The following is a 19,980-nucleotide window of genomic DNA, read 5'->3' on the forward strand; positions in this document are numbered from 1 at the left end:
CAGTCTATTGGGTGTGTTCCCGTGTTAATTTATTTGTCGGAGAGGGTTCTTCCAGATGGTCCAAAGCTCGTTCTAATTTTCCACGAATGTTGCTGGGAAGGCACTCGCCGCGTAAGCTCGAATCGTGGGGTTTTGACTCGGCTATTCTTATTGCCCTGGTCAAATCTCACGCGTGGTCCAAGTAGTCCTCCCCAAGTCATGAACCAGTCAATTCTCTACTGCCATTGAAATGCATGAACGATCTCCTCAGCATCCCAAATATCAAAACCCACTTGAATAAAAGCTAAAATCTCCATTCCCTCACAAGCGCAGGCACATCTCTTTTTTCCCCCACTTGGAGAACGCGAATCGTCGTCCTCCCCCCAAAAAACAGCTTTTCGCGAAAAGGCCATGCAAGTTCTGCTCGAGAAGCCGTCGCAGAGGCCGCGTCTCCCGCAGAGATCCGTCTCGTTCGCCGGAGATACTCGGGGAAGCCGTAGGTGCTCCCCACCGGCTGCGTGCCCGCAGCGTCGGCCCGCCTGCACGTGCTCGAGGAATCCTGGGTCTGTCCAGTGCGGCCGCCACGGGTACGTCGTGCCCGACGAGAAGGCGGTGAAGAGGAACCAGGCGAGCAAAGAGGTTCTGAGGAGGGCCTTGGCGCCGCCGGCTCGCCGGTTCAGCCTCCGGAGGTGGAGTTTCAGGCCGACGCCTAGCAGGCTCTCCACTATGTCGACGGCTTAAAGTGCTTGTTTCGTTGTTTTCGCATGTTCTGAGGGGGATCAAGGTCCGGGGTGCAGTGAGTGTAAAGTGGGGTTTAGGTACATGACATTTGTGAAGTGATTTCTCCATCGCCCAAGGGACGAGTTCCATGTAAATCGCATCAATTTTGATCTTTAAGGATATTGTAGCATGGCCTTAATCGTGTTCTTTTTAATGTTTTTGTCTTGGATGGGATGGCTGCCTTCGGAATTGGTCTTTAGGAGAAACTAGCACCAGCAATCCAAGGCGGGCAACATAGCTTGTGGGCATTATTGATTCATCCAGACTAGATCGATATATATTTATATATATGTATATATATTTCTTATTATGATAAAATTAAAGACTGTAATTACTATTCTTATTACCCAATTAACGGAGCTTGCCAAAGTACTCAAGAGCATAAGATTTGAAAAATTCGAAATGACGCAAGGTCATTTGGATCCAACCGGGAATCGGCCCACCCTGAAGCCGATCGCCTCTCATCACTGCAATCACGCACCAATCCTGGCCCAGGATAGAGATGTCCTCAAAACCAAACATCATAGCACAGGGGCCGCCGGGACCTAGCCAACCATCTCCTGCCCCGTATGACCTGGAAATGGCCCGCGGGTCACCGAATCTTGTACGTCGCGAAGCACTGGATCCGAGCGGAGGGTGGATCCCCCAGCAACCCGAAGTTGGGAGAACGGTGCAGAGAGACACTCGAGCAAAGCGAAGCGATCTCACAGGTTTCCACTGAATCACTCCTTCACTCCCGCTCCGTCACCCCATCTTCCGCGCCGTTCGCGGGCGTATGCATACATGTAAACGCCCGTGTCCGTAGTGATCGGCCCATGGTCGTTGCAGATCGAGCATGGCGAACTACTTAGCTCAGTTTCAGACGATCAAGAGCTCCTGCGATCACCTCGTGATTGCCGGTGAGTTTTACTCCTCGCTTTTGGAGTGGTTCGCGTGTCGTTGCCTACGATCTTTTTCTGCTTCAAGTTCGATTGCGAGTTCAGATGCATTTGCTGAGGACTGTTGTTGATTCCGGTGCTGTTTACTGTTGGATTCGAATTGGTTTTGGAAATGAAGACGCTCGATCGCGATATCTAAAACCGTTTGCTTAAGATCGCGTGAGATCAAATTGTCTGAGTTCGCCCCGTGTGTGGTGTACCCTTACCTAATAGTTTACTTACGCTGGTGATTTTCAGCTTCATTCTATTTGGAATTGCTTGATTTGCTAGCTCTGCGCTGTGCGTCATTGTTCTAATGGCACCTTGTACTTTAGAACTGAACTGACAGATGATACTATGTGAATGTCCTCGAAGTGTTGCCATTTCGTAGTTCACTCTCTTGTTATTTGATTCGCAAAGTCATTTAATTTCTCACAGTCATGGCAGCGGAACTTCTTTTGCTGGACTTTTAACGTGTAGAAGATTCACCTCATCTAAAATGTGCTTTCTGTAAGAGCTGGGTCATATACGAAACAAGTAAAATGATTGCATTATCTACAAGTCCCTCATTTTTTTTTCTCGGAGAGAAACATGAGCACAATCAAGGATCACCTTTTTCTTTTTGAAACTTGCAGAATTTAGGGACAAATATTGCTGGGGTGGTCCAGACTTTAGTTCAGACTGTTCATGCAGTCCTTGATGAATTTATTAAAATTCTGCTTCTGAGTATAGCTTTGAGCTTATATGCATGATAAGTTAGCTTATTTAATCTTATGAGCTTCATCAATACGTCAGCTAGTTTGCTCAGCGTCATCAATTATTTTTCGTCCGCTTTTATGTTTCAATTTTCGTGTCATGAGTATTCTCATCCGTTCTCCGACTGTTTTTGCATTAACTTTTGTACTCATTAGGGGTGACCTTTCTTTTATGTGTCTTCTGATCTAAATTACTCTGAACTGACTTCCAGTTGAAGATGTGAGTGACTTGTGGCCAACTATCAAGAATGGATTTGAGGAGAGATTGCCTTTCAAAAGAGCTAGTTTGAATAACAAGGCCCGTAATCCAGTGTTTGTGAACTTGCCTGCTGAATTCATCCTGACGACTGATGCTAGACTTCGCAGCCGCTTTCCGCAGGAACAATCTTTGTTTTGGTTTCGGGAGCCATATGCTACCATGATTCTTGTGACCTGTGAGGTGGCTCTTCATTCCTTGCCTCATCCTTTTGAGCCATTTATCTTTGCCTTTTAAGGTTTGCAAGCTTTCTTGATATTCCATGATGACGAAATATGTAATTGTCCATTACTGGTTTGAAGCTACGAGAAGGTGTAAATCATTCAATTGATATTGGGTTATTTTGAACGAAGTAAATAATGTATGTAGGGCCTGCTTTATCACGGTGATTGTTACTTTCTGATTTATTGGAATTTACATTATCAGTGGTACTTACTGCATCTATATGTACATGTAATTGAGCGTATAGACTGATGAATGAAGTCGCTGTTTGGTTGATTGCATGAAAGGCCACCTTTTAGGAACTTTGAAAGCGAGCTTGAGTTACTTTTGCATTGAATTTGCGTTGTCAGTCAAAGCTTCTGTCCTTGTGCTATTTATGGAAGCTTTTCTCGTAATTCAACACTTTCCAGCAATTTTGTTTGTTGACTTCCCATATACATAGGTTGGTCTCTTCCTCTGGTGTTCTTTCATACAGATATCGACATATTATATATATAATTGCACAAAGATGATTGATGGTACTCTCCAAATCTGAAAAATCTGATAGTGCTTTGGACCGGATTTGGAAAGCATCATAGTGACCATTCAGGATTAATGCCGGCTTTCTTCATGTTTTCAATTTTGCTGGTGGAACACGCCTTGATATCAAATTACACTTCTGCAGGATCTTGACGAGTTCAAAACCATCCTGAAACCACGACTGAAACTAATTGTACAGAATGATGAGAGAGAATGGTTTATTGTGTTTGTGTCCAGAGCTCATCCAACTAACGATCAGGCCACTAAATTGGCCAAAAAGGTATATGCCAGGCTTGAAGTTGATTTCAGCTCCAAGAAAAGAGAAAGGTATTAATTATGTCCTGTAGTTCCTGTTGGTTTCTACTTAAACCAGAGCAGCAAGAAAGAACGTGATTAAGCAGTATCCCTCTGTTTACTTATGCTTCTTATTAGAGCTTGTTATTTATTTCTAGCTCTTGGAACTCATTTGAGAAGGTCCATAAGTGTACCTACGTCACCTGGAAGTTTTTTAACTTAATCACTAAACTTTATTGCAATTATGAATGAATGTGGCCTGGAGGTGTCCCTGGTGTGTGACTATGTCATTGTCACTTGAGCACTTATTATCTCTTGAGGCTATGATTGTCTCTCTCTCTCTCTGAGTCCAAGGAGTAATTTTTCTCGTGACCAGTTGCGAGTTTCTTTGCTATTCTTCTCGTCTTTTTTACTCAGTTCCAAAGTCACCATTGGCGTTTACCATGCTCTGAGAATTGAACACGTCCTTGTCTCAGGTGCTGCAAATATGACATACACGGTCCTGAAGCAAATTTCTGGGAAGATTTGGAATCGAAAATTGTAGAGTCCATCAGGAATACCCTGGATAAGCGTGTTCATTTTTACGAGGATGAGATACGGAAGCTCAGTGAACAACGATTCATGCCGATTTGGAACTTCTGTAATTTTTTCATATTGAAGGTCTTTCCCTTCTCAAAGTTGTTATCAAATGAAGTGTAACTTTAACTTAAGTGAGTTACCTTGTTTTGATTTTTCCTGCTACCTGCATAACTATTGTCTCACACGTATCGATTTTACGCATTTGCACGGTCATTCTATCGTAGGTCTTAGGCCTATTAGTCTTATCCATTCATCTGAATGCAATTATGAGACGCATAGTACTTAATGCAATTATGAGGCACATTACTTAGAAATTTCTTGTCTTCTTGTGCCTGTTATTCCGAATCAATTCAAACTTTCTCTGCAACCTATTCTTGCTGTTTCCTTTCTTGTTTTAATTTTTTGAATGCTCAACAGGAGAGCTTGGCTTTTATGTTTGAAATGGCTCAACTTCATGAAGACGCGTTACGCGAGTATGATGAACTAGAACTCTGCTACTTGGAAACAGGTGCTTATTCCATGAATGCCTTGTTGATACTTCTATGCTTGGTCAATAAGGCCCCTATTTTTCATGCTATCCATTCACTGAGGAGAAACATGTCTTTGTTTTACTGAATTTTGATATAATGGAGGCATCTTGTTATTCTGATGGATTGCTATGGGGACCTGACTCGTCTATTTCTTACTCTTTTTTTATTTTTATGTCTACCTGTAACTTGTGACACATTTCTGGAAAATTTGGCTCTCTATCATAATTTGTCTAATGAGAAGGACAGCATGAATACAATTTGACAAACTGCCTTGAATATTAGATTTTTGGCTTAGTATATGGATGGCAGTTGGCATCAATATACAATCTTTATATAGTTTTCATAGAAGGCAATGTTTTATCTTTTGGTGCATGGACATCAGCCATTGTGAGGATGGATATCCATTGTGAGGGTCGTAAAAATAGTCAACATTGATTCAAGTCATGTCTGCAAAAAGAGGGTGGGAGCTTACTTATGTTGGTTCTTTCGAAGATCCTTGCTTACCTCTGCGCTATGATGAGTCTTATAGCTATTAATGTAAATGCAGCCAACATGACTGCAAAGAGGGACTTTGGAGGACTAGATAAGGGTGACGATCAAGCAGCACTCCTCAATCCCGGAAATAAGCCGCTCACACAGATTGTTCAAGATGACTCATTTAGGGAATTTGAGTTTAGACAATATCTCTTTTCCTGTCAATCAAAGGTGTGCGATTCTTTACTAATTTGATCCCTCTTCTTCTGATGCTTAACAGAATGGACTTCTTATCTGCTGAAAGCTTTTCTTTTTTGGTCATAAGATGTTTGCTGCTACTTTGAAGGATTTATTTATTTATTTTTCGGTATTGCTGTTTCTGACCCCAACTAGTTTGGATAAAGGTGATGTTGATGTTGATGTTTCTAACTGACATATCTGTCACTGCAGCTTTTATTCAAACTCGGTAGGCCATATGAGGTTGCGTCGAGGGGTTATTCATTTATAATAAGCTTCTCAAAGACACTGGCAGTATATGAAGTAAATATATTTACTTAATGTTTCTTGCCTCTATTTTTTAGTTGGTTTGCATTTTGAATTGTAGAGCATTTGCTCTGTGTTTCCTTCTTCCTTACTTCCTGGTCTTTGGGAACTCTTGGCAGAGCATACTACCATTTTGTATGCGTGAAGTGTGGGTAGTGACTGCATGCTTGGCTTTAATCAGAGCAACTTCCTCTCATTACAAAGATGGACATGTCTCTTCCGATGTAGAAAAGGAGTTCTACCGTCTTGAGGGTGATCTATATTCTCTATGTAGGATTAAGGTGAGACTTTTATATGTGTTCTTTCTTATAAATGTAAATGCCGATTGATACGTTTAACAAGTTGGAAATCATTTAGTGTATAAGTGTTGGCATTAGATCTTACCATCATTGACACCAGCTAATAGTTTATAGTACTTGTTAAGAATTTTGGGGACCATGAATGTTTGACTAAAGCAATTGATTTGTTTTGCTGCGGGGAATAAAAGGAGAGTTGGGGAAATTGGGTATTTTAGAGATTGCTCACTCCTTTTTAGGCCGAAACCAGAGACTTATGCTTAATATGCTGGACAATGAGGTCCTTGTGTAGAGATTCGTTTCAATTCTTTTAGTCTCTTCTGGGACATATGTTACAAACATTGCATCCTTCTTTTCTCTCACTCAAGTTAACTTTTGCCAATGAGATTATATGCTGAATAGCATGATTGATGGCAGTTTATGAGGCTGGCATATTTGATTGGATATGGGATGAATATGGAAAGAAGTCCTGTCAACAGGTAGGGGCTTGAGTTCCCAGGACAAGTATAATCATATAAATCAGCTTCATTACTGCCCTCATATGGAGCATAATTATCCATTTAGCTGTTGTAAATTTGATCTCATCCCTATTTTATGCAGTGCCTCGCTCAGTATGCTACCTTGGCCCAAACCTGCAATTTGGCCATCTATTCCACCAGATGCTTCATCTGAGGTGCTCATGAAAGAAAAGGCAAGTCCATGACCTGGTTTATGAGCTAGTAAAACATGCAGTAGACACATATGTCAATTTGTTTTAGCCAAATTGGTAATCTCGTGGATGCAAATATGGCACTTTAAGATGATTATTTGTCTAATGATTTTGTTTTGAGAGCGATATACAATTGTAGCCACTCATACATATCAACAAACCGGGTGGTTATTTACCCAAAAAAAAAACCAGGTGGTTACTCATGGTATGATGAGACTGGTGTGCCATTTTTCACACCTAGTCAAGATATATATTAATGACTAGGAAACATGTGGTAGATTCGCCGTGATGCTTTATAAATTGCAGGGTGTTCTCAAAATCAACCGATTAGCATCAGGAGGCAGATTTTGCGGAACTTTGTTTGCTTTCGATTGTTCATTCTTCATTTTTGTTTTGAAATCAATAGGCTCTTTCAAGGCATACAAGAGCTTTGAATGTGTGTTACTGGGTTGATTGAGTAATCTGAATGTGTTATCAACCCTTATAGCATGCTTTATTCTTTCATATCTACTATTGCAGGAGGCTCCATGTCCAGGATATATCACAATGTTGTTTCCAGAAAAATAAATACATCTAAGAAAATTCTCTCTTCAACTTGCTGCTGAGTATTATGGATTTCTTTTCTGTTTTAGAGGAATGTCTTTGTAGTAGAACATGCAATATTATAAAGTAGGAGAAACATTTAGATATACTGCTTGATAAGCCTCTGTGACTTTTCACAGTGCTCATTTATGACGCATCTTCTCAGTTGCTCCAATTGGCATTCTGAGTCCACTTCAATGTATGAAAGTGATGGTCATGTTTGATTTCCTGTAGATCATTCTACAAGCTAGTCCTAGAGTCAAGCTCTTTGGTATTCACAGGAAGCAGTTGCCTCTTGAACCTTCAGTATTGCTGCGTGAGGCTAACCGTCGAAGAGCTTCTCTGTCTGCTGGAAACGTGTCAGAGATTTTTGGTGGTCGACCGGGTTTTGCTGATGGGTAATGAAGTTTGTGGTTATTTACCAACTATGCGGCACTGTTTTGTTCTGTTTTGCGTGGCTTTCTCATCATTCCAATTTGTCAACAGGTTGGGTTCCGATATATCTTTAAAAACTTCCCCATCAAATAAAGCTCCCGCAGCGATTATGTCACGAACAAATTCGTCTCCAGGATTTGATAGCTCAATCGGTAGGCCTATGAGGCTTGCTGAGATTTATGTTGCTGCAGAACATGCTCTTCGCAATACCATATCGAGTCCAGATCTTTGGAAATCTTTCTCATCTTTGGAGGATTTCGAGGTATAACCACCGGCATGTACTTGGACTCCTGCATTGCTAAGCACAATCTTGCCTTAGCATTTACTAGTAGCTTTATGTCATTTTATCTTTCCTTCGCTTGCTTGCTGTTTTCATTATGAGTATTTTCTGGCATCGTGTTTTTCTGTTTATGAATTTTAGTTTTGCAAAACTTAAAGAGATTGCTTTCTGTGTTGGTAATTTTTAATGGGAAACTCTTCCTTTTCTGGACACAGCCTTAAGGCCTTAAGGAGGGGAGAGGGAGAGGAGGAGAGAGAGGGGGGGAGTGGGAGGGAGGGAGCGATTCTAAAAGAGGAAAGGAACTCTTTTTAATTTCTCATTCTTAAAACTTGATCATGATAGGAGAAATATCTGGAGCTAACCAAAGGTGCTGCTGACAATTACCATCGTTCTTGGTGGAAAAGGCATGGAGTTGTCCTTGATGGTGAAATAGCTGCGGTCTGCTTTAGGCATGGAAATTTTGACCTAGCTGCAAAGTCTTATGAGAAGGTTTGCGCTCTTTATGCTGGTGAAGGATGGCATGATTTATTGGCTGAAGTTCTGCCCGACCTGGCCGAGTGTCAGAAGATACTGGATGACCAAGCTGGCTACCTATCTTCTTGTGTGAGATTGCTTTCATTGGAAAAAGGCTTATTCTTGACCAAAGAACGTCAGGCCTTTCAGTCAGAAGTGGTTCGTTTGGCTCATAGTGAAATGAAGAATCCTGTTCCTCTAGACGTTTCATCACTCATTACATTTTCTGGCAATCCTGGCCCTCCACTGGAATTATGTGATGGTGATCCAGGCACTCTATCCGTTACCGTTTGGAGTGACTTTCCGGATGATATAACACTTGATTCGCTTAACCTCACCCTGATGGCTACAAATAATGCTGATGAAGGAGCTAAGGTGTGTCTAATTAAGTAGATGATTTTCTTCATCACTTGTCCTCAGAGGGAGATATAATAGGCTCACAAAGTATGCTATTGATCTCAATCTTTTATTTGTCTTTCAGGCATTGAAAAGCTACAGTGCAATCATTCTGAATCCTGGTAGGAACACTATCACCCTAAATTTACCCCCACAAAAACCAGGTTCCTATGTCTTGGGAGTTCTCACTGGACAGATTGGGATATTGAGATTCAGATCTCATGGTTTTTCCAAGGGTGGCCCTGCTGACAGTGACGATTTTATGAGCTATGAAAAACCAACAAGACCAATATTGAAGGTAATGATTCTTTAGTGAATAGAATTCCCAAAAATAGGCATGGGTATTGTGTCAGGACAAAATTGGGACTTTGGTCACATATTTCTGTTTATTTCTTGTGTATGTTGTACTAAATTTTCACAGGAGGACATGTCTTAGGGATGGTCGAATTGATTTGTTTCTAGAATCTTAAATTGATGAAATAGTATCTCTTTTTGTTAGGTCTCCGATCCAAGACCTCTGGTTGATCTTACCGCGTCTGTCTCATCTGCTTTGCTAATAAACGAGCCGCAATGGGTCGGAATAATAGTACAGCCTATCAACTACTCTTTGAAAGGTGCTGTCCTTCACATTGACACTGGTCCAGGTCTGAAGATCGAGGACTCATATGCCATTGAGATGGAGAGCTTTAACCATGAGCTGCAGAATACTGCTAATACAAGGAAAGAGGATGGTGATTGGGAGAAGGATTCTTCCAATAATTATCATAAGAATTTGGAGCAGTTACTACTCCAACATGGTCGAATAGAGTTCCCAGAATGGGCGTGCAGCATGACTTCTATTCTGTGGATTCCAATTCGAGCCATCAGTAGCGAGCTTGCTAGAGGATCATCTTCAGGTTCCTAATTGCTAATCTTTGTTTAGTTCAGTATCCATGCAAATGTCTCTATATATGCGTTACCTCCTTGTTTTATCCAGAAGCACAGAGTTGCATAATTGATTTTGCATTTCTTGCATTGTGATTGAGGACAGTCAACCCCCAGAAGCAAAGCATTGTAGATGGGATGAGGACGATAGCTTTAAAACTTGAATTTGGAGTGTCTCGCAACCAGATATTTGACAGGTATTATTCTACATCAATATGGCTTTCTAAATTCGCGTAGTTTCATTCATCACGTCCCACCCTGGATCCTGTGCCACTTACCCTTACCGCAGTATCCTTCTTTCTAAATTGTGTCTCAGGACCATAGCTGTGCACTTCACCAATCCCTTCCATGTCAGCACACGCGTTGCAGATAAATGCAGTGATGGTACCTTGCTTCTGCAGGTATTGTATGTTTCAAACTTTCAGCAGCATTGATTGATTCTGTGCATTTTGTAGCATGCCTTGCAACTTATATATCTCTCTCAAGAGATATACTTTTGGTTTGGCTTAAGGCTAAGGGCTCTTTTATTTGAAGATTGAGGGATGGCTAGTTTTCACGCTGCGTTGACTAAATCATGCTATAGATTGGCAGACTATCTTAATGGCTACCCAAACTTCTGAATGAAGAGTCAGTCAACTAGCTTGGCAGAACACCTTTTGGTTGATATTAGGGGTCAATCAAATTTGAAGTTGAGATCCGTTTATATCCAGGCATCCTAAGTTTGGAACTTCTTTGATCACCAGTTAGGCTACAGTAGTGGCAATCATGTGAAGATTAGTCTCTCTCTCTCTCTCTCTCTCTCTGACACACAAAACCATGCCAGTGGAAAGGGGGAAGATGAAGGGGTTAGGAGGCAGATACGTGATAAGTGATTGACGGACTAACACATGAAAAAAGTTTTGTTTGAAACTCGTCCTGAATCCTTGTAAAAGGATGATTAATGTACAGAAGTTGGTTCACAAACTTAAATATTAAAAATCACATGACATCAGTCACCCTGCAGTATAAAAGAGGAGATTCTTTTGACTACATTTGTAGTTACTCGCTGTGCAACATCCAGGTTATACTCCAATCGCAAGTAAATGCCACATTGACTATCTATGATGCTTGGCTGGATCTTCAAGATGGATTTGTCCGTACTAGAGAAGATGATGGAAGACCTACTTTAGGATTCTTTCCTCTCTTCATCTCTCCAAACACTCGTGCAGGGATCCTCTTCAGCATATGTACGGAGAAAATAGTTGGAGGTATAAGATGCAGCTTCTCTTTCATTTTTCCTTGTGAAGAGCCTTAAGTTTCGATAGTTATTATGACCATACCTTTTGTTCTGGTCAAGTAATGATGATATGAGATTTAAGATAGAAGTCTGAAGTTCTCACACAGGCGATTGTTCAATTATGAAGATAATGCACCCTCTCTCCTATTGGATGATTTAGCGCAACTGAAGCTAAGTTTTGATTCTGGGGAGTGTCATTCAAGAAATCATTTTTATGATTTTACATGCTGTTCCATGGTTCTTTTGGTTTACAGGTCATATGGAAGCACGGCAAGAGAGTATACTTAATATCAAATATGGAATTTCTGGTGATCGCACTATTGGCGCACACCCACCTGTTGCAGAAGACTCCAACAGACTTGGATGTGATGGGCGGGATTTGATCTTTAGGAGTACTCTTTCTTTGCAGCGGCCTGTGCTTGATCCATGTTTGGCTGTTGGTTTTCTGCCTCTTCCTTCTAGCGGGCTTAGAGTTGGACAACTTGTTGCAATTAAATGGAGAATTGAAAGGTTGAAGGATTTTGAGGAAATCGTTATCTCGCAACACCATAATGTAAGTCAGCAATACAGATGATCTTCAGAAAGAAAACTGAGATACTTGGAGGATTTAAAGAAAGGATTTTGAACTCATCTTATTAAAGTCTCAGTTACTAGTAAAAAGAGCATATGCTTCACCTATTCTTCTATCATTTGATCTTGCTTTAGTTATATCGGTCGTTCTCACCTGTTCTTCTGTGGAATGATGGATTCGTAGGATGTCAAGAGTGCCTAGAAGATGGTTAGCAAGACAATGAGTGGACATAAAATAGCTGGCCAAGTAGATATATTATGGATTATCTTAGTTAATGGTGCACTAGTTTCAAATTTCTACTCCACTATCTGGTTCCGTTCTCGGTTGGCTCTCACCATCCTCTGGAATTCCTTGTTTAGTGCATGGTGTACTGGTTTTCTGAAAGCTTGAAGGGAGTTCAAAAGGAGAATTTATTGCTTTAATGCTAATCAACCTCCCCATCAAATTTATTAAACTTTATGAACCTCTAAAAACCATTAAGAGTATTAGTTCTTTCTTTTGTTCTGTTCTGACAAAACATGCAAAGAACCTGGGTCTAAAATCATGTTTCAGTGTAGGAGTGTTGCACCGAACAGTTACTTTAAATAGAAATTGTTCTATCATTATCCAATTAAATTTTGTATGACAGGATGAGGTCTTATATGAAGTCAATGCAAGTTCTGTAAATTGGATGATTGCTGGCAGGAAGAGAGGGCATGTCTCTCTATCTCCAAATCAAGGTTTTGAAGTCCCGCCTTTTAGTGTTTGTTATTTATTGAGTAATTTTTTGATAAGAGTAACTTATCATGCGCCACCAATCTTTTATGGCAGGTTCCAGAATAATCATCTCCATATTATGCGTGCCGCTGGTGGCTGGTTATGTTCATCCCCCACAACTAGGGCTGCCAAACATTGACAAAGCAAATATCAGTTGCAATCCAGCGGGTCCTCACCTGGTCTGTGTACTGCCTCCGGCCCTCAGCTCCTCATTCTGTATCCCAGCATGATTTCCTCACCTGCTCTAACGTTAGTCCAATCCTCAACTCGGTCGTGCCACTTCCGATACCTGTAAGATTTTTTCATTCAAACAGAGTTAGACGAGGTAAAGAGAGTAAGCAAGTATTAGAAATTTTACAAGATTCAAGATTTGTAAATCCTTTCTCTTTCGTTGTTGTTCAGGGAACGAAAACAGTAGCTGAGTTTGTTGTGTGAGGTAGTTATTCAGGTGTTCTAGGTCCCAGCCACCTTGTACTTCCTGGTTCATGTACAGCGGGAATTTTGCTGTCCTCTTTGTTGTACAACACTTTTCCAGTATAGTGACCGAGGCAAAAAAAGGGCTTACACTTCTGATACGAATGGATGATCCCTCTTTTCAGATGTCCTAACTTGTGCAGAATGGAACTTCCATAGGCACTATAAATTGCATAGTTGCACGTAAGATTTATCCCCAAAAACAAAACTATAAATTACAGTAGACGATGCCCTATTTGGACAAACTACGAGAGTCCCCAGTCCAAAGATTGCTTTTGAAGCTGAATTGAGTACTGTTGATCCCGCGAGGGTGAGCAATCTCCAAAACCAGTTCTCAGTTAATCTCCATCTCCATTTAAGTTTGATATTCCTTTCGTCCTCCTATTGACCCAAAAGAAAAAAAAAAAGTTCTCCGTAGACGCTACTCTTTAGGTGCAATGCACATTTCCTGCAACCTTCGTATTCTAGAATTGAGCTAACGCTCAACTTCACCGGTCGTTTTAGCACGTAGATAATTTGAAAGCTTTGCCATGAGTGATTCTCGCAAAAGAAACGAAAATAAGAAAGGAAATAAAGAGGAAAGGAAAGGAAAATCACAGATCAAAATGTGGATGGAAGAAAAGGTCCCACCGAGATTTGAACTCGGGTTACTGGATTCAGAGTCCAATGTCCTGACCACTAGACCATGGGACCTTTGCAATGACTATTGTTATTTAAATATTTTTTTATTGGATAGATAGAACATGATGTTCACCACCATATATTTTGATGACGGTCGGCATTCCGTCGGCAATCGCAAGGACAAAATGGCTGTTGCCCTGGTAGTTGCGCACCATCCGACGTGTTATACATACAACTACGAACCGAATCGTGCGGTTCTAAGTGATCAAATTTAGTGAAGCCCAAGGAGAGGGGAAAGAGTCAAATGTTGCTTCAGCAGCATGAAGCAACCAACCATATAGGCACTCATACGTTGGGAATACGGCGTAATTGTTGATTAGGTCACGTTAATTGATGCGAGGAGACAAATGCAACTCACCCCACCAAAGGAGTGAGAGGAAGAAAGGAACCGGACATGCACGGCAGATTGTTTAACCCGGTTTACTACATTCGACATGTGGCATTCATGCATTGGGAGCTGTGGAGCTAAGGAGGGATTTCTTTATCTCAATTGACAAAAAAATGCCAATGATGATGGAAGACAGCAGACGAAACTAACGTTCCAAAAACGATACGTTGCCACGCCGTATACCATTAACTTGCTAATCGCTCTATGATATTAATTAATTAAAAAAGCTTAGTCATTTGACAGCAATAACGCGACGCCAATTAATGGATGCCTCAAAGTGACTCGCGGTCCAGCCCACCGACTCGACCTAGATGCGGATGATTCCAATGCTATCCCTACAGGTGTCTTTAGAACGCCGATTAGTTGGTGGACACGTAGGCGCGGCTCTTAAGTCTGATTTCGACATGACTTCGCTTGGACCCGGGTCATGAACTCAGCAGTGCTAGATCTCTAGCGGCTCAGCACAATTATTCCAACCATAATTGGTCGTCCCAAAGCTTGAAATTCTCATCTTGACTCAGATTTAGCCGGTCCAGATCCTACCGACATGGATAGACCGCACCCATTTTAGTAGCTGGATGTGGGTTGGATCGTTATGTGGTGAGCATGGTCGTATAAATTAATCACTTTACGTTAAGTCAGGCCAGAGAGTGATACCATTAACTTGAGTCCCACAAAAGAAGGAACCGACTCGGTGGAACAGTTCCTCAACTTGAATTTACACTTTTTGAGCGTGAGAAGATTCCATCATTATGATGCTGTCTGCCTTAATTCTCGGAGGGGGCAAAAGGAGTCAACTCATTTTTTTTTTAAGTCAGCTTAACCAACCCTAACATGTGCCCTAATTCTCACTTTGTTAGGAACAAAGCAAAAGGGAAATTCTAGAGGTTACTTGCACTGGCCAGGGGATTTTGCGCTTTGTCCCCCATCCATTTCTTCTTAGATTTAATTCTTATAACATCATATCTTGATGGATGATGATGAAGTAAAGTCCGGGAATCTCTTGGTTTTTTAATGGAGATATTACTTTTGATTGTAATTTCTCGGTTCTCGATTTTAATGGACCGGATCACCAGTCAAGTCTGGTTCACAAGCGGTCTAATGGGACCGGTAAAATTTGCTGTTCTCAATTCATTCTCTCTAATTCGTGTGATGGGTAGTCAGCGGATCAAATGGCAACAACTTTTTATTAAGTATTGCTAACCAGTCCTCCGAAGTACTTACAGGATTACTAATCTAATCTTTAGCTTCCTGCGCGGCAAATGACCATTCTTATATGGTTTGTTTGGGGCCACAAGGTATTATGAGAATCTAGCTTTTCTCTACTTTTTACCCATTCCAACACTGCTCTACCAGGCAAACAAACACCATTCTGAAACTAAACGGTGATTTCTCCGATGAGCACAACAGCTGCGGAATTTCCGTAGCTTGATTTTAATGAAATGGGGGCATCCTTGGTTTCGGAAAAAACACAGCAGCTAAGGTTGAAATTACAGCTAGAACAAAAAAAAAAGAAAAACTTCCCCAACCCTTTTGCCTCTCAAAATTCGAACGCTTCGCCACCAAAGAAATCCAAATTCTTGCAGATGAAAAGATGTCATCAGGATGGCGACTCGATAACAATCAGGACCCCACCCTTCATCCGATACATAAAACCTCGCACCCACCACCAACAAAGTGACCATTCCATGAAAGAAAGAAGGAAAAATTTCACAAAGCTTTTTCTAAAGTTGGTGGTGGGCGTTTCCTCTTTCGAATTGAGAACAAATTAAGTTCTTAAATTCAAATTACAGATGTTCCCTCGTCCAATCTTCGCTATGTTCTCCCCCCCTTTTCGATCCCGCGTTCTGCTGCAAAACATGCGGCATCGACCGCTCTTTTTAACTTATAAGTAGGTTATATTATCTAACATTAGTATCAAGGACAAGAAGAAACCAAGTAACGGTGACAATTATCAATGTTGTAAACAATGCCCATACAGAAACATTTGCCCTGCATAATCTCCTACTATTCATCTGGTTTGGCTTCGTCTCCCCAGACTTCAGTCAACTCAAAGAAATGTAAAAAGCAAAAAAAAAAAAAAAAAAAAGACAAGATTATTTTTGTCCTGTCTACCAATAAATAATTTTTTCCCTAGCATCATTATCATTATCACTATTATTTTCCTTTGCTGGTTCTTTTATTTTCCATTTCTTATTTCTTTTTGGGCTACTCCCTACTGTAATACTTCTGGGGATTCCTGGCTCTCTCCCCATCATTCCGGGTCAGCATCTCCAGTCCAGCCGGACTTCGCCCGGGCCGGCCACCTGCTGGCTAGGCTTCCGGAACGACACGACGTGGCTGCTGACCATGAACGCGGTCACCCGCTCGGACACCCGGATGTCCTCCATCTTCAGCTCCTGCAGCTTCCGCACGTACTCCGGCACGTGCAGCAGGTCCCACACGACCCCGACGCCGCCGGGCTTCAGGACCCGGACGAACTCGCCCATCACCCTCATCCTCTCCGCCGCCGCCTCCACCGTGCGCTGGCCGTGCTCCTTCCCCACCGTGTGGACGAACACCGCCGACGTCACCACGTCGAAGTAGTTGTCCGGGAACGGCAGGCTCCTGACGTCGCCCTCCCGGCACGTGACATACTCTTGTACACCTGCCATCCATGGATGTCGTTAGTGATTCTGATTGGTTCAGTAACGAATATGGGAAAAACCCATCGCGCGTAACGTCAAAAGAAGAATCGTGGGACAGATTAGACAAGAAATCGAGAAGTTATCTCATATTCAATGTCATTCTCGAATATCAAGTTATCAAAGTCGTCATTCGCCAGAATGCAAATTAATAAATGGCCTTTAATTTTACCTTCCCTCTTAGCCGTCCGGAGAGTGGAAAGCGCGGTGCCTTTGCCCGGCGCCAGCCCGACGACCCGACCTGAACTGCCCGTCTTCTTCAGCTGCGTCGCCACCGCGTTCAGCAGCAGCCCCCGCCCGCACCCGAGGTCCAGCGCGTTCCTCACCGCCGACCAGTCGCTCACGGCGTTGACCATCCGCTGCGCCATCTCCTGGTGAAGCGGCACCGCCGAGTAGAGGAAGTTCCCGGCGGCGAAGAAGAGGCAGACGGCGGAGATCGCAGTCACCGCCCCGGCGAACCCGGCGGCGTATCGGGCCCCGCCGGGCGAGGAGAGGAAGGCCTCCAAGAAGCCGCAGACGGGGTCGAAGTAGAGGAGGAAGAGGAGGGAGAGGAGAGAGAAGAGGAGGGCGTGGAGCAGGAGGAAGAGCAGGGTCTGCCACTGGTCGACGCCGTATACGGCGTAGATCTGAGCCCAGTCTTTGCTCGCCGACGACAACCGTTTACCCATATCCGAACTGGTCTTGAAAATGGCAACTTTTCGTCGAAAGGAGAATAAAAATCGATCCTTTACGTTTGGTGGTGGGATTCGAGGTCGTGAAGAAAATTTCAATTTGAATTGTGAAGGGGAAAAAGGAATGTAGGGTGGATTGGTGGGAATTGCGGGGATCGAGAAGAGAATGCAATGCTCTCGTTCTGAATTGTGGTGCTTTGTCGTTTTTGGAGGGAAGTAGCAGGAGCAGGTATGGAGTGTACACAACCCTTAAAAACCTGTTCACTCTCAGAGTGAACCGTGTAGAAAGAAATTTGCAGGAACACGAGAGAGAAATTGCAGAAGATCTTCTTGGTGGGATTCCAATACTCGAGAGAAATCAAGACCCGGGAACTCCCTGGTCTTAAGGATCAGAGCAGAGCTCGGTGATTCAAGCGGGGAAGGAGGAGTGAGGAGGAGACGCCAAAAGGGGGAGGGGAGGCCATTGAATGGCGATGGCGCCGTGGAATAGGTGGCGAGACTTTCTGTGCAGAAACGCGCTTTGTCTGCGCCAGCTCGCGTTACCGTAAAGAACTGTAGTCAAAAGTCTCGGATTCAGAGGTTGATTTTGCCCATTGCTCAGATTCAGAGGGAGAGAGAGAGAGAGTGGCCAGTGCCGGTGGTGAGAGGTTGGAGAGAGAGAGAGAGAGAGGGCAATAAATACGAGAGGGAACCGCAACCGGGTCTCCTCCGTCTCCTGCTGCTGCTGCTGCAGCTGCTGTCCGTCCGGGTGTGTACGACTTAGGATTCTGTATTTGAATAATTCCGGTTGGTGAAGTGAAGCCCCACATTTGACTTGGTTTCTCTTGCCATGGCGTCAACTTCTGTTAATACCTACGTATCCACATCATGTTAATCGATTGGAACTCGAGATGAGCGCGAATCAATGCGTTTGCGAATTCAGCCAGTCAAGAGTTCGCTTGTCGGAACCAAGAAGAAGCTAAGGCAATTTTTCGAGATAAAATAATAATATTTTAAAAATATTTTATAATTTTATCAATTCAATTCTAAATCCTTATAAATTTGTCAATTCAATTCTTTTTTTTTTTTGTATTTTGCCAATTTAATTCTATTGATGGGAAATCTCTAACTTGAATACCGACCGTGGAAATCAAATAGTTTTGTTTTGTATTCATGAGTTTGAGGAAGCAACAATCTTTGTACAAAAAAAGAGTCACATTCTTTGACAGGCATGTTCCCTTGATTGATATCGAGCCATAAAGCTTTCGAGTCTCTCTCATCAATCATCATCACGCTCGAATTGGACGGGCGCCCACCTCACATTCCTTTGCTTTTTTCTGCTTCCTATCTCTTCACTTAGCTTTGATTTTGGCTGGCACTCCACTCATTACAGGGCTGTTAAAACTTAGGAACACGATGATTTTTAGTAACCGGGTGCAATCGCATCCCACATTGAGGGAACTATATTAATTAGGAAAACTGTCCCAAAAGCCGTACATCTATTTTACGACGAACCTGAACATTTTCATTTAGGTTAATTAGTCCTAAATATTTTAACGATTTGTTAATATAGTCCTTGTGGCGAATTTAGCTAGGAATTGCTGATGTAAATATTGGTCATTTTACATGGCACGACCGGCATGTCGAACTGTCGCTATTTTGTAAATTTCTTTTAGACCTTTTGATTTTGATTTTGATTTTCCTTTTTCTTTTCTCTCTTTTTTCTTTTTTTTTTCCCTGTTTTCATTTGCTGGTCACTAGGCCTCAACGCCCTAACCGGATTTGGCAACGGCATTCCGGCCCTCACACGTGGTCGGTGACCTCCACCGGCCATTGCCGAGTGGCGAATGGAAGAGGGAATAGGAAAAAAGACAAAAAAAGGGGAAAATTTTCAAAAAATTAAATAATAAGTCAAAAAAATAGTCCACATCAGAGTTGACCGTATCACATAGGACAGCCAACATTGATGTTCATTCAAAATTGGCTGGAATGACTACATTTGCAAAATAATTAAAATATTTAAGATTAAATTGGCTCAAATTAAAAAGTCCAAGATCGAATTGACTATCGTATAGTAGGCATGGGTAATTATCCCATTATTAATTCATAACCCCGTCTCCTTACAAATAAAGTGCCTGATGGAATATTCTTATGTTAGTGTTGGATTAAGTTGCCCCATTAAGTAAAGAGACGGCCGGATTTTTTAGGAGAGACGACACTCTATTCAATTAAATGATGAGCGAGGATATTGCGCCTACCGACATAACAGGATTGTGTACATCTTGACACCCCGTTTCTCTACATGTACGTATGTACGTGAGAAGGAGTAGTTCATTGCACGAATTACAAGCCACATTGTCAACTTGACATGACTCGATTGCGATTGCAAATGCTACATTATTCAAAAAAACCAAAGTAATGAGTGTGGGGGCCCCAACGTTTTTCCAAAGTCGGAAGTATCCAAAAGAAAACGCGGCAATCGTAGAAAGCGACTCCGGCTAAGAAAAACGAGGGAAT

At 42.2% G+C, this 19,980-nt stretch overlaps 3 protein-coding genes and 1 non-coding gene across 6 annotated transcripts; 2 read left to right on the forward strand and 2 right to left on the reverse strand.

Moving 5' to 3' along the window:
- Positions 1–286: 286 nt before the first annotated feature.
- On the forward strand, positions 287–898 carry LOC115754779. The gene has a single exon (XM_030693942.2). The coding sequence runs from the start codon at positions 391–393 to the stop codon at positions 718–720; it is 330 nt and encodes a 109-aa protein (XP_030549802.1). The 5' UTR covers positions 287–390; the 3' UTR covers positions 721–898.
- A 459-nt stretch (positions 899–1,357) lies between these two features.
- Positions 1,358–13,157, forward strand: LOC115754767 (trafficking protein particle complex II-specific subunit 130 homolog). 3 transcript variants are annotated; one of them, XM_030693917.2, is made up of 21 exons: positions 1,363–1,658; positions 2,644–2,870; positions 3,574–3,755; positions 4,199–4,382; positions 4,719–4,809; positions 5,379–5,536; positions 5,756–5,845; positions 5,968–6,129; positions 6,562–6,623; positions 6,745–6,835; positions 7,670–7,833; positions 7,922–8,132; positions 8,493–9,038; positions 9,145–9,357; positions 9,559–9,955; positions 10,090–10,180; positions 10,300–10,384; positions 11,044–11,230; positions 11,514–11,812; positions 12,459–12,549; positions 12,641–13,157. In XM_030693917.2, exons 1-21 carry the CDS (start codon positions 1,595–1,597, stop codon positions 12,814–12,816), a joined length of 3,771 nt encoding a protein of 1,256 aa, XP_030549777.1. In that variant the 5' UTR covers positions 1,363–1,594; the 3' UTR covers positions 12,817–13,157. The 3 variants fall into 3 exon arrangements, with proteins under 3 accessions (XP_030549781.1, XP_030549777.1, XP_030549782.1); XM_030693921.2 differs by lacking the exons at positions 11,514–11,812; positions 12,459–12,549; positions 12,641–13,157 and adding an exon at positions 11,346–11,466 and having other exon boundaries at positions 1,358–1,658; XM_030693922.2 differs by lacking the exons at positions 1,363–1,658; positions 2,644–2,870; positions 3,574–3,755 and having other exon boundaries at positions 4,317–4,432.
- Positions 13,158–13,681: 524 nt separating this feature from the next.
- Positions 13,682–13,753, reverse strand: TRNAQ-CUG. Its single transcript has one exon. It is a non-coding gene; the product is annotated as a tRNA-Gln (tRNA).
- Positions 13,754–16,306: 2,553 nt separating this feature from the next.
- LOC115754777 (sterol 24-C-methyltransferase erg6-like) lies at positions 16,307–18,147 on the reverse strand. The gene is made up of 2 exons (XM_030693939.2): positions 16,986–18,147; positions 16,307–16,776 (listed from the first exon to the last, which is right to left on the reverse strand). The coding sequence occupies exons 1-2, from the start codon at positions 17,479–17,481 to the stop codon at positions 16,394–16,396; spliced, it is 879 nt and encodes a 292-aa protein (XP_030549799.1). The 5' UTR covers positions 17,482–18,147; the 3' UTR covers positions 16,307–16,393.
- Positions 18,148–19,980: the final 1,833 nt, after the last annotated feature.

Source organism: Rhodamnia argentea, chromosome 2, assembly GCF_020921035.1.
Source record: "Rhodamnia argentea isolate NSW1041297 chromosome 2, ASM2092103v1, whole genome shotgun sequence".
NCBI classification, from domain to species: domain Eukaryota; kingdom Viridiplantae; phylum Streptophyta; class Magnoliopsida; order Myrtales; family Myrtaceae; genus Rhodamnia; species Rhodamnia argentea.